At 45.0% G+C, this 13,958-nt stretch overlaps 1 protein-coding gene across 4 annotated transcripts in view; it reads right to left on the reverse strand.

The window, feature by feature from the left end:
• Positions 1-859: 859 nt before the first annotated feature.
• The window catches only part of RANBP3L (RAN binding protein 3 like), a 77,026-nt gene continuing 63,927 nt past the window's right edge, over positions 860-13,958 (reverse strand). For 3 of the 4 annotated variants that reach the window (XM_043546816.1, XM_027828034.3, XM_043546817.1), the window contains one exon: positions 860-1,513. In XM_043546816.1, coding sequence (XP_043402751.1) covers positions 1,470-1,513 — 44 coding nt within the window. In that variant the 3' untranslated portion in view covers positions 860-1,469. Of the gene's footprint in view, positions 1,514-12,994; positions 13,114-13,958 lie in introns of all 4 variants that reach the window. The other variant, XR_005225959.2, reaches the window with a different exon arrangement.

Raw genomic sequence — 13,958 nt, forward strand, 5'->3', positions numbered from 1 at the left:
CGGGAAGACTGAGCCTTGAGTGGACTCTGCGGGTAACATCTTTTGAGACGGAGAAGCCATAACAAACCTCAGCGTTTAGTCTAAAAGAAGAGACTTGAGCCATTTCAGGGCATTTTCTTCACATCTGCAACTGTCGGTGGTAGGAAACAAATACATGGTAATCAATGGTATTAAATGCTGTAGTAAGGTCTGGGTATTTCCTTTGTCTGTTGGCAAGAAGAGCAGAGAGCACCTATGCATCAAATGCTGTCTTTTTAACATGCAGTGGCCTGAGAGGGATCAGGTATTCTTCTAGTTTCTCAATCAGTTTAGTTAGAAAAAGAGGTTAGACAATGGGCAGTAGTTGGTGGAGTCGCTATCATCAAGTGATGGTTTCTTTAATACTGGTTGGATTATTGTATGTGTTAGGATGGCTGGTAGACTTCCATCATCAAAGGAAACAGTGTTCAGGAATACCAATACTTAATAATAAAATTATTTAACTGTAGTTTAGTTAAAATTTAGTAGTTTAACTGTAGTTAAAATTTAACTGTAGTTTAGTTCACTGGTTTAAGGCAAAAGTTGTAGCCAGTCTCCAGAAATATTGTATGTGCATCCATTTGCACATGAAAAATAGGCAATTATCTGTGCAATTACTTATTTTGTATAGGCAAAGGGAGTTTAATGTGTGCAAACAGATGTGCCCAAACATATTACAGTTGAATTTTCAGATGCCTCCTAAAACTTGAGGCCTGATCGTGATCCAACTGTAGTTGGTGACAAAACTCTCACTTACTGTAGTGGGAGCAGAATCAGACCCCTGTCTCTTACCATTTTAAAAAAGATATCCTAACTCCAATCAACAATATGAGATATTTTCAAAACAAAGATCTTGTTTAATTAAAGGTTAGTTTCCGTAGACTTCACTCATATGAAACTCCCATTCACAAGGAGTTCTGCATGAATACGGACTGCAGCATAAAACCTTGAATGTTACCAAACAATTACAATGGCTCTTTCCAATGAAACTATATTTAAAGTTTTCATAATATGCATCTTTTTATCGACAGACATTACATAACAAACAATCAATAAATATATCTTCTTTTAGAAATATCACTATTTGATGGTTAAACAATTCTATCCATCAATATGATGAATGAACTTTGATTAGATATAAAATCCATCACATTATTAATGTCTCTATATAGGATTAATTTCAAATCTGAAGGCTTTGTAATGTTTCTTGAATACTGGAGGCCATCCTGTCATCCCCATTCCAGCACAAGGAATGAAGATTGGAATCCTTAAAGTGCTTCTGAAGTCCATTTCTGCTGTATTAAACTTATGTTGTCCTGAAAGTTAATCTTTGCTTGAAAAATCATAGAATGTGGATGCATAGGATTTCCTTACTCCAAGGATTGCTGAGATGGTTTACAATTTTCAGCAAGATGAGCTACCAACTGTATTGCTGTAATCATAGGTAACTGTCATGAGCAAACAACAGGCTGTCTGCGGATCCATCTAGAATGATCTGAAATAGAATTAAATATATCTGGTTATTTCAGTATATTCATTCTAAATCAAATCAGTATTTCATAACAGAGTAATAGGTTAAAGTCTGGATATGATATATTCATTGGTTATATATATATAATTTAACTAGCTAACCCTGGAACAGCCACACACACCTTTTTAGGTAAATCAGTGTGACTACTCACTCTGATCTCTACGCCTGGTACTTATAATCACTTAAAATCTATTCTTCTGTATTTAATAAATTGATTTTATATTTTACCTAAAACAGCGTGGTTTTGGATGAAGTGTTTGGGAAATCTCAGCTCAGACTACAAAGGCTAGTGTAAATCCATTCAACACTGAGGGAGTGGTGAACGAGGTAATAAGCTTATGCTGGCCAGGCTTCTGACCAGTGCAAGATAGTACAGTTCTGGGATGCAAGGCTGGGGAGCTGGGGGGAATTGGCTGGGGCCTCTCCATTGCTGGTTCATGACTGGCTGGGAGATCATTCATGTAACTCAGTTGGATGTGTCCCTGCCTGTGGATGGCTGTGTAAGTGCAGTGCCTGTCAGAGGCTTGCAGTTAATATTAACATCACACTCTGAGAGACAACCCAGGCTGCTGGGTTTGGAGGGCTCAGCAGTCCCACAGTCCAGGTTGCACAGTTAGAGCTGTTCAGACTGCAGGTGAGAGAAAGTACATCAGCAAATCTTGGAGCTAAGGGAATGGGAAATAGGGGCTCAGAATCAAGCTGAGGAGTTAGCACACCAGCAGGCCTTAGAACTGCAAGCCAAAGCAGCTGAGAAAAGGTAAAAGAGCGGAGACACCAACTGGCCTTGCTGGAGAACCAGAACCCTTCCTCATAACTGATTCCCACCTCTCCACAAATCCATAAATAGGAACAATTGTGTCCTGCATACAAAGAGACAGACAATGTTACAGAATCATAGAATCACAGAATATCAGGGTTGGAAGGGACCTCAGGAGGTCATCTAGTCCAACCCCCTGCTCAAAGCAGGGCCAATCCCCAACTAAATCATCTTAAAAACTTCTAAGGAAGGAGATTCCACCACCTCCCTAGGTAACGCATTCCAGTATTTCACCACCCTCCTAGTGAAAAAGTTTCCTAATATCCAACCTAAACCTCCCCCACTGCAACTTGAGACCATTACTCCTCGTTCGGTCATCAGCTACCACTGAGAACAGTCTAGATCCATCCTCTTTGGAACCCCCTTTCAGGTAGTTGAAAGCAGCTATCAAATCCCCCCTCATTCTTCTCTTCCGCAGACTAAACAATCCCAGTTCCCTCAGCCTCTCCTCATAAGTGATGTGTTCCAGTCCCCTAATCATTTTTGTTGCCCTCCGCTGGACTCTTTCCAATTTTTCCACATCCTTCTTGTAGTGTGGGGGCCAAAACTGGACACAGTACTCCAAATGAGGCCTCACCAATGTCGAATAAAGGGCAACGATCACATCCCTCGATCTGCTGGTAATGCCCATACATATACATCCCAAAATGCCATTGGCCTTCTTGGCAACAAGGGCACACTGTTGACTCATATCCAGTTTCTCGTCCACTGTAACCCCTAGGTCCTTTTCTGCAGAACTGCTGCCGAGCCATTCAGTCCCTAGTCTGTAGCAGTGCATTGGATTCTTCCGTCCTAAGTGCAGGACTCTGCACTTGTCCTTGTTGAACCTCATCAGATTTCTTTTGGCCCAATCCTCTAATTTGTCTAGGGCCCTCTGTATCCTATCCCTATCCTCAAGCGTATCTACTTCTCCCAGTTTAGTGTCATCTGCAAACTTGCTGAGGGTGCAATCCACACCATCCTCCAGATCATTTATGAAGATATTGAACAAAACCGGCCCCAGGACCGACCCTTGGGGCACTCCACTTGATACCGGCTGCCAACTAGACATAGAGCCGTTGATCACTACCCGTTGAGCCCGACAATCTAGCCAACTTTCTATCCACCTTATAGTCCATTCATCCAGCCCATACTTCTTTAACTTGCTGGCAAGAATACTGTGGGAGATTGTGTCAAAAGCTTTGCTAAAGTCAAGGAACAACACGTCCACCGCTTTCCCTTCATCCACAGAACCAGTTATCTCATCATAGAAGGCAATTAGATTAGTCAGGCATGACTTGCCCTTGGTGAATCCATGCTGACTGTTCCTGATCACTTTCCTCTCCTCTAAGTGCTTCAGAATTGATTCCTTGAGGACCTGCTCCATGATTTTTCCAGGGACTGAGGTGAGGCTGACTGGCCTGTAGTTCCCAGGATCCTCCTCCTTCCCTTTTTTAAAGATGGGCACTACATTAGCCTTTTTCCAGTCGTCCGGGACTTCCCCCGATCGCCATGAGTTTTCAAAGATAATGGCCAATGGCTCTGCAATCACATCTGCCAACTCCTTTAGCATTCTCGGATGCAGCGCATCCAGCCCCATGGACTTGCACTCGTCCAGCTTTTCTAAATAGTCCCGAACCACTTCTTTCTCCACAGAGGGCTGGTCACCTCCTCCCCATGCTGTGCTGCCCAGTGCAGTAGTCTGGGAGCTGACCTTGTTCGTGAAGACAGAGGCAAAAAAAGCATTGAGTACATTAGCTTTTTCCACATCCTCTGTCACTAGGTTGCCTCCCTCATTCAGTAAGGGGCCCACACTTTCCTTGACTTTCTTCTTGTTGCTAACATACCTGAAGAAACCCTTCTTGTTACTCTTAACATCTATTGCTAGCTGCAACTCCAGGTGTGATTTGGCCTTCCTGATTTCACTCCTGCATGCCCGAGCAATATTTTTATACTCATCCCTGGTCATTTGTCCAATCTTCCACTTCTTGTAAGCTTCTTTTTTGTGTTTAAGATCAGCAAGGATTTCACTGTTAAGCCAAGCTGGTCGCCTGCCATATTTACTATTCTTTCTACACATCGGGATGGTTTGTCCCTGTAACCTCAATAAGGATTCTTTAAAATACAGCCAGCTCTCCTGGACTCCTTTCCCCCTCATGTTATTCTCCCAGGGGATCCTGCCCATCAGTTCCCTGAGGGAGTCAAAGTCTGCTTTTCTGAAGTCCAGGGTCCGTATTCTGCTGCTCTCCTTTCTTCCCTGTGTCAGGATCCTGAACTCAACCATCTCATGGTCACTGCCTCCCAGGTTCCCATCCACTTTAGCTTCCCCTACTAATTCTTCCCGGTTTGTGAGCAGCAGGTCAAGAAGAGCTCTGCACCTAGTTGGTTCCTCCAGCACTTGCACCAGGAAATTGTCCCCTACATTTTCCAAAAACTTCCTGGATTGTCTGTGCACTGCTGTATTGCTCTCCCAGCAGATATCAGGGTGATTGAAGTCTCCCATGAGAACCAGGGCCTGCGATCTAGTAACTTCCGTGAGTTGCCGGAAGAAAGCCTCGTCCACCTCATCTTGGTCCGGTGGTCTATAGCAGACGCCCACCACGACATCACCCTTGTTGCTCACGCTTCTAAACTTAATCCAGAGACACTCAGGTTTTTCTGCAGTTTCATACTTGAGCTCTGAGCAGTCATACTGCTCACTTACATACAGTGCAACTCCCCCACGTTTTCTGACCTGCCTGTCCTTCCTGAACAGTTTATATCCATCCATGACAGTACTCCAGTCATGTGTGTTATCCCACCAAGTCTCTGTTATTCCAATCACATCATAATTCCTTGACTGTGCCAGGACTTCCAGTTCTCCCTGCTTGTTTCCCAGGCTTCTTGCATTTGTGTATAGGCTCTTGAGAGGCTGTGTGTGATTCCTGAGGACAAGAAAATCCCCTCTTTGCTTGCAAAGTTAACTGGTAAAGCGCTGAATATATTCAATGAAGTGCAAGCTCAGGATGGCTTTAAATTATTGTAAATTCAAAGAAACAATTCCAGATTACCCCTGGAACATATAGGGTAAAATTTAGGAAACTTAAGAAAAATGCCGGTATGAGTAATGGGGAATATGTAAACAGCATGAAAGATCTGGTGGGAAAATGGGTGAGGGGGAAAAGAGGTTGAAAGCTTTGAAGAAATATTTGACCTTGTTGCTTAGGAGCACTTCCTAAGCATATGTAAAGATGAAGTGAAACAGTGTCTGTGGGACAAAAATGTGAAAACTGTGGATGAGATGGCGTCTCTAGCTGTTGCCTTTGAGAAGACCCAGGCATCTGTAGAGACTAAACCACAGGAAGAGGGGATTAAACTGTTCCTGTTTTACCCCTGGAAAAAAGGAGGGTGGCTGGGAGGTTGGGCACTCACCTCCCCAAAATCATTCCGCTAATCCCTATCTCAAATCTCCTGTGAAACCAGAAGAGCCCAAAAGGTACTATCACTGTAATTCTACTGATCGCCTGAGGAATAAATGCCCTGTGCTGGGAGGAAGCAGGCAACAAATAGTTAATGCTTCTCAACACAGGAATCTTTCAGGCACCTGAGATTTATCATATTGGTTTTGTGAGACTAGCCTCTGCAGAATCAGACGTGGAGCACATTAATGTTGTCAGAATTAATGACACGGAATACTTAGGATGGAAGCATACAGGGGCACAGATTTCTCTGGTTAATCTGGTGTTTGTTGCTACACTCTATGTATTACCTGGTCAAATGGCAGAAATTGTAGATGTGGGTGTGTAACGATTCTGGTTCTGGCGGGACCCAACTGAGAGTGCCAATTCAGGGCAAATTGCTTAAAGCAGGGCAGTTACAGCCTGAGGCTGGGGTTTCTATGCACACCAAGGTGAACCAAACCAGCCAAACAGAGACTTTGGTTTTACCCCACTGGCTAACCACAAAAGTCACACAAGCAATTCCCTTAGACACTCCAGTTTCCCAGTATCACCACCAGTGCCACTCGTTATGGGGACAAATGGTTATGACAACCAATACTCCAGTAAAAGGAAAAAGGTTCTCTCGATCCCAAAGGACCAAGCCCCAGACCCAGGTCAATATACAAATCAGATCTTACCCACAAATCACGCTATTGCCAATCCTTTAGAACCTAAAATCTAAAGGTTTATTCACAAAAGGAAAAAGATATAGATGAGAGCTAGAATTGGTTAAATGGAATCAATTACATATAGCAATGGCAAAGTTCTTGGTTCAGGCTTGCAGCAGTGATAGAATAAACTTCAGGTTCAAATCAAGTCTCTGGAGTACATCCACAGCTGGGATAGGTCTTTCAGTTCTTGGTTCAAAGCTTCAGTGTAGCACAGTCCCTCCAGAGGTATGAAGCAGGATTGAAGACAAGATGGAGGAGCTGCAGCAGCTTTTTATATTCTCTTGCCATGTGGTCTTTCTTTCTTTGTCCCAAAGACAAGCTGTCCATCACATGGGATGGAAAAACCTTCAGAGTTCTGTCCATAGGTATGTCCCTGCATACCTTGCTGAGTCACAAGGCGTATCTGCCTTCTCTCAATGGGTCAGTTGTAAAGCTGATGGTCCTTAATGGGCCATCAAGCAGGCTAGGCAAAGCTGACACCAACTTGTCTGAGGTGTCACCCAGAAGCATAGCATGAATTTGAAATACAGACAGTATAGAGCCAATACTTATATCTTTAAATACAAAAATGATACATGCAAACAGATAGCATAATCATAACCAGCAAATCATAACCTTGTCTAAGACACCTCATTTGACCCCCTTTATACAAGATTTGATGCCACTACAGGACCTTGGTTGCAACAATAATCTATACGGTCCCAGATTGTGTCAATAACGTCACAGGGTGGAACCAGATTCCCTGTGCCACTAGCTAGAATTCATTGGCGTGGGAAAATTTGGAAAGTGTTTCGACTGTGGGGGTAATGGAAGGTCTCTCAGTTGACATACTTAGTGGGAATGATTTTTTCCGTATAGCTCAAGCTGTTAAGGTGTTTGCTTGCAGCAAGAAGGAATAGTATGGTGGGACCCCAGAGGGAAAAAGTAAAGTCCCAGGAACTGCTGAAGGAAAAGGGAGAAAGTCTCTTTGATTCCTCTGCAGCAGGTGAAACCAGCATGCTTCCAAGTGTGGAGGAGGTTGAGACCAGCTCCTGCACTGCAGATGAAGACATCATCTCCTCAGGAAGGGAGGAAGGTGGAGTGCCTATCACTGAGAAAGCAGTCCAGGGTTGTCATAAATATAAAGGGAAGGGTAAACACCTTTAAATTCCTCCTGGCCAGAGGAAAAACCCTTTCACCTGTAAAGGGTTAAGAAGCTAAGAAAACCCTTAAGAGAGGTCCTGGACTAAGTAATGTGGCTTATCTAAACCAGATGAAGGATCTGTTAGATAAATGGGTCCATAGAAGGGGTGTTACTAGCTTTGACGGAATGTGTGATTTGATAGCTTAGGAGCAATTCCTGAATACGTCCAAGGAGGAAATAAAACAATGTTTATGGGATAAGGAAATGGACTCAGCAGAAAGTCTTGCTTCTTATGCTGATCGATACGAGCAGTCCCAGACCGCCAGAGAGGTGGGGCAAGCCGGAACAAAACGGGTGGAGGGAGGAGAGAGGAACAACCCTGGTCCCAGTTGGAGCGGATACAACAAGGGACACCCTCAGACCACACCCTACTACCGGGGGCAGCCCAAGGCCCCAACTACACACCAAGGAATACTCCAGACACCTTATCGTCCTGCCACACCGTTCTCCAGCAACCCACCTCGCCCCAGTGACTCTCAGCTGGACGATGTTTTAAACGTAATGAGCTGGGGCATGTAAAGGCCAACTCCCCCAAGAACCCCAACAGATTACAGTTCATTGCACCGGAATCACACCAGAGGGTCCTCAGGCCCAGATACCTCCCAGATACCCTCAGAGTGGAGGGAAACTGTGAGAGTGGGTGGGAAGAAAGTCACCGCGTGGAGGGACACCGGAGCACAAGTGTCGGCTATCCATGCTTCCTTAGTGGACCCCAATTTAAATCGACCCAGAGATCCAAGTGACAATTCAATCCTTCAAGTCGAACTCTTTCAGTTTGCCTACAGCCAAGTTGCCTGTCCAGTACAAGGGCTGGTCAGGAACGTGGACTTTTGAGGTCTATGATGATTATCCCATCCCCATGCTGTTGGGGGAAGACTTGGCTAGCTTCACATGATTGGCCAAGAGGGTGGAAATGGTCACTCGCAGCCAGGCTAAGCAAGCCGTCATGCCTCCCTCTGTTCCAGAAACTTCTACCAGGACCCGGTCAGAGGTGATGGAACCAGACCCCATGCCAACGTCTGCAACAGCAGTAGTGGATCCAGTCCCAGAGACCCAGACAGAGCCAGTCCCAGAACCAGAACCGGCGGAACAACCAGCACCAGACCCATTGTCAGCACTGAATCCCGTACTTGCACCACCAAACCTGAACCGGCAGCAGCTGATAACCCTACACAAGAGGCTCAGCCGGAGCCTGAACCCCAACATAGTGCACCAGCGGAAAGCGGTTCACAGTCAACAGAAACAGCCCCCTCCCCTACATCACTTCCAGAGGGACCAAGCCTAGGTCCACAATCCAATGAGGAACTGATGTCTCCAGCATCAAGAGAACAGAAAGACCGAACAGGAAGCAGATGAAAGCCTCCAGAGAGCTTGGACGGCGGCATGGAGCAACCCACTGCCTCTCAGCTCTTCTAATCGATCCAGGTTTGTTGTAGAAAGAGGACTTTTATACAAGGAAACTCTTTCTGGTGGACACCAAGAAGACTGGCATCCTCAGAGACAGTTGGTAGTTCCAACTAAGTACCGGGTAAAGCTCTTGAGCTTAGCCCACGATCATCCTAGTGGGCATGCTGGAGTGAACAGGACCAAAGACCGTTTGGGGAGGTCATTCCACTGGGAGGGAATGGGCAAGGATGTTTCTACCTGTGTCCTATCTTGTGGAGGTATGCCAAAGAGCGGAAAAACCCCAAGACCAGGTCATAGCCCCTCTCCAGCCACTCCCCATCACTGAGGTTCCATTTCAGCGAGTAGCTGTGGATATTCTGGGTCCTTTTCCAAAAAAGACACCCAGAGGAAAGCAGTACATACTGACTTTAATGGATTTTGCCACCTGATGGCCGGAAGCAGTAGCTCTAAGCAACACCAGGGCTAAAAGTGTGTGCCAGGCACTAGCAGACATTTTTGCCAGGGTAGGTTGGCCCTCCGACATCCTCACAGATGCAGGAACTAATTTCCTAGCAGGAACTATGGAAAGCCTTTGGGAAGCTCATGGGGTGAATCACTTGGTTGCCAACCCTTACCATCATCAAAGAAATAGCCTGGTGGAGAAATTTAATGGGACTTTGGGGGCCATGATATATAAATTTGTAAACGAGCACTCCAATGATTGGGACCTAGTGATGCAGCAGTTGCTCTTTGCCTACAGAGCTGTACCACATCCCAGTTTAGGGTTTTCACCATTTGAACTTGTATATGGCCGTGAGGTTAAGGGGCCATTACAGTTGGCGAAGCAGCAATGGGAGGGGTTTACACCTTCTCCAGGAACTAACATTCTGGACTTTGTAAACAACCTACAAAACACCCTCCGAACCTCTTTAGCCCTTGCTAAAGAAAACCTACAGGATGCTCAAAAAGAGCAAAAAGCCTGGTATGATAAACATGCCAGAGAGTGTTCCTTCAAAGCAGGGGACCAGGTCATGGTCTTAAAGGCGCTCCAGGCCCATAAAATGGAAGCGTCGTGGGAAGGGCCATTCACAGTCCAGGAGCACCTGGGAGCTGTTAATTATCTCGTAGCATTCCCCACCTCCAACTGAAAGCCTAAGGTGTACCATATTAATTCTATAAAGCCCTTTTATTCCAGAGAATTAAAGGTTTGTCAGTTTACAGCCCAGGGAGGAGATGACGCTGAGTGGCCTGAAGGTGTCTGCTACGAAGGGAAAAGTGCTGGTGGCGTGGAAGAGGTGAACCTCTCCATGACCCTTGGGCGTATGCAGCGACAGCAGATCAAGGAGCTGCGCACTAGCTACGCGCCGACGTTCTCAGCCGCCCCAGGACTGACTGAACGGGCATACCACTCCATTGACACAGGTAATGCTCATTCAATTAAAGTCCAACCTTACCAGGTGTCTCCTCAAGCTAAAACTGCTATAAAACAGGAGATCCAGGATATGCTATAGATGAGGGTAATCCACCCCTCTGGCAGTGCATGGGCATCTCCAGTGGTTCTAGTTCCCAAACCAGATGGGGAGATATGTTTCTGCATGGACTACCATAAGCTAAACGCTGTAACTCACCCAGACAACTATCCAATGCCACACACAGATGAACTATTAGAGAAACTGGGACGGGCCCAGTTCATCTCTACCTTGGACTTAACCAAGGGGTACTGGCAGGTACCGCTAGATGAATCCACCAAGGAAAGGTCAGCCTTCACCACACATGTCGGACTGTATCAATTTAATGTACTCCCTTTCGGGCTGCGGAATGCACCCACCACCTTCCAAAGACTTGTAGATGGTCTCCCAGCGGGATTGGGAGAATATACAGTCACCTACCTTGACGATGTGGCCATATTTTCGGATTCCTGGGCAGAACACCCGGAACATCTACAAAGAGTCTTTGAGCGCATAAGGGAGGCAGGACTAACTGTTAAGGCTAAGAAGTGTCAAATAGGCCTAAACAGAGTGACTTACCTTGGAAACCAGGTGGGTCAAGGAACTATCAACCCCCTACAGGCCAAAGTGACTGCTATCCAAAAGTGGCCTGTCCCAAAATCAAAGAAACAGGTCCAATCCTTCTTAGGTTTGGCCGGATATTACAGGCAATTTGTACCGCAATATAGCCAAATCACCGCCCCACTGACAGACCTAACCAAAAAGAAACAGCCAAATGCCGTTCAGTGGACCGAAGAGTGTCAGAAGGCCTTTAACCAGCTTAAAGCGACACTCAGGTCTGACCCTGTGCTAAGGGTCCCAGACTTTGACAAATTGTTCCTAGTAACCACAGATGCGTACGAGCATGGTGTGGGAGCAGTTTTAATGCAGGAAGGACCGCATCAAGAATTCCACCCTGTAGTGTTTTTCAGCAAGAAGCTGTCTTCCATGACTTTTTCAAGATAATCACTAATGGCTCATATCTCCTCAGTCAGCTTCTTGAGTATTCTAGGATGTATTTCATAAGGCCCTGGTGACTTGAAGGCATTTAACCTGTTCTTTTCCTATTTTAACCTCTGAGCCTACCTAATTTTCACTGGTATTCACTATGTTAGATGTCCAATTGTTTCTAAACTTTTTGATGAAAAATGAAACAAAAAAGTCGTTTAATACTTCTGCCGTTTCCACATATTTTGTTATTGTTCCCCTCCCCTCATTGAGTAATTGGCCTACCCTGTCCTTGGTCTTCCTCTTGCTATTCATGTATTCGTAGAATGTTTTCTTGTTACCCTTTATGTCTCAAACTAGTTTAATCTTGTTTTGTGCTTTGGCCTTTCTAATTTTGGCCCTACATACTTGTGTTATTTGTTTAACTTGATCCTTTGTAATTTGACGTAGTTTCCACTTTTTGTAGGACTCTTTTTTGAGTTTTAGATCATTGAAGATCTCCTGGTTAAGCCAGGGTGGTCTCTTGCCATATTTCCTATCTTTCCTACACAGTGGGATAGTTTGCTCTTGTACCCTTAATAATATCTCTTTGAAAAACAGCCAATCATCTTCAATTATTTTCCCCTTAGATTTGCTTCCCATGGGCTCTTACCTACCAAGTTCCTGAGTTTGCTAAAGTCTGCCTTCTTGAAATCTATTATCTTTATTTTGCTGTTCTCCCTCCTACCATTCCTTAGAAGCATCAGCTCTACCATTTCATGATCACTTTCACCCAAGCTGCCTTCCACTTTCAAATTCTCAACCAGTTCCTCCCTATTTGTCAAAATCAAAGCTAGCACAGCCTCTCCCCTAGTAGCTTTCTCCACTTTCTGAAATAAAGAATTGTCTCCAATACATTCCAAGAACTTGTTGGATAATCTGTGCCCTGCGGTGTTATTTTCCCAACAGATGTCTGGGTAGTTGAAGTCCCTCATCACCACCAAGTCCTGTGCTTTGGATGATTTTTGTTTGTTGTTTAAAAAAAGCCTCATCCACCTCTTCTTCCTGGGTAGGTGGTCTGCAGTAGACCCCTACTATGACATCACCCTTGTTTTTTACCCCTTTTATCCTTACCCAGAGACTTTCAACAAGTCTGTCTCCTGTTTCCATCTTAACCTCAGTCCAAGTGTATACATTTTTAATATATAAGGCAACACCTCCTCCCTTTTTTCCCAGCCTGTCATTCCTGAGCAAGCTGTACCATTCTATACCAGTATTTTAGTCATGCGTATTAATTCTGTGATGCCAACGATGTCGTAGTTGTGTTTATTTACTAGCATTTTGAGTTCTCCCTGCTTATTCCCCATACTTCTCACATTAGTATACAGATATCTAAGATACTGATTTGATTTCCCCACTATGTTGTCTCTTGTCCCTTTCTTATCCCTGCTATAAACAGCCCATGTTCCCCATCAGATTCCGACCTTTATTCCAGGTCTCCATGATTTTTACTTACCTGTAAGCTTTTGTCTCCTGCCATCATCTGATGGTAGCATCTGTCTCCCCAGCCCCACAGGTATATTCCCCATACCTATCTCTTCTCCCTTGTAGATCTGGATCCTCACAAATAGACTTCTGTGGGGGTCAAGGAAGAAAGGAATGATGGAAGTGAAGGGAAGCATCCCTTCTAAGGCTCCCCAGCAAGGAATCACTGGGATTTCATCCTCTCTTCTGAAAGCATCAGATGTGAGATTCTAGGATGTGAATATTCTATCTCACAGTGACTTATTTTGGCCTAACAGCTCCAACTACGACACTTCATCAAGAACCATTTTTTCTAACATCCTCAGGATCCCTGGCCCTATGCTTCTCACAGATTAATGGTTGTTTCCACAAGCTGATGAGATAATTACACTCTAGGGGACCTGCTACTACTCCCAGGCCTGAATTCATGAAGGGGTTTAGGCACTATGATGCTGAGCACTGCAATGCCTAATTTTTAGGTGCCTAGAAAATCCCTAGGATCCACAAAGCCTGAGTGAGGAGACTAGGATCCTGGAGAAATATTCATCTAAGAATGCAATCCACAAAAGCCAGCCAGCTAGGCAGGGAGTCACCTAAGCAAGCCAATAGGAGATGCCTCTGAGAGGGTGCGTCCTAAGCCCTGCCCCTCTCAGGGAGTTCTGCACCTAAGTCCAGGTTGCAGGTAGGTACCCATCTCTGCTTAAAATCCGCAGCCAAGAACCCCTCTCTTAGAGCTGGGTGGCTTAGACACTTAAGCCATTTCTTGTGAGACTGGCTTAGATGCCTGCCTAATGCCACACAAAGCAGAGGAGAATGAGGATAACGACTCCCGTATAACTAGGGCCCTACTAAATTCACGGCCATGAAAAACATGTCACAGATCATGAAATCTGTTCTCCCCCCATTAAATCTGGTCTTTTGTGTGCTTTTACCCTATACTATTCAGATTTCATGGA

The sequence above is a fragment of the Chelonia mydas genome, chromosome 5 (assembly GCF_015237465.2).
Source record: "Chelonia mydas isolate rCheMyd1 chromosome 5, rCheMyd1.pri.v2, whole genome shotgun sequence".
NCBI lineage: Eukaryota > Metazoa > Chordata > Testudines > Cheloniidae > Chelonia > Chelonia mydas.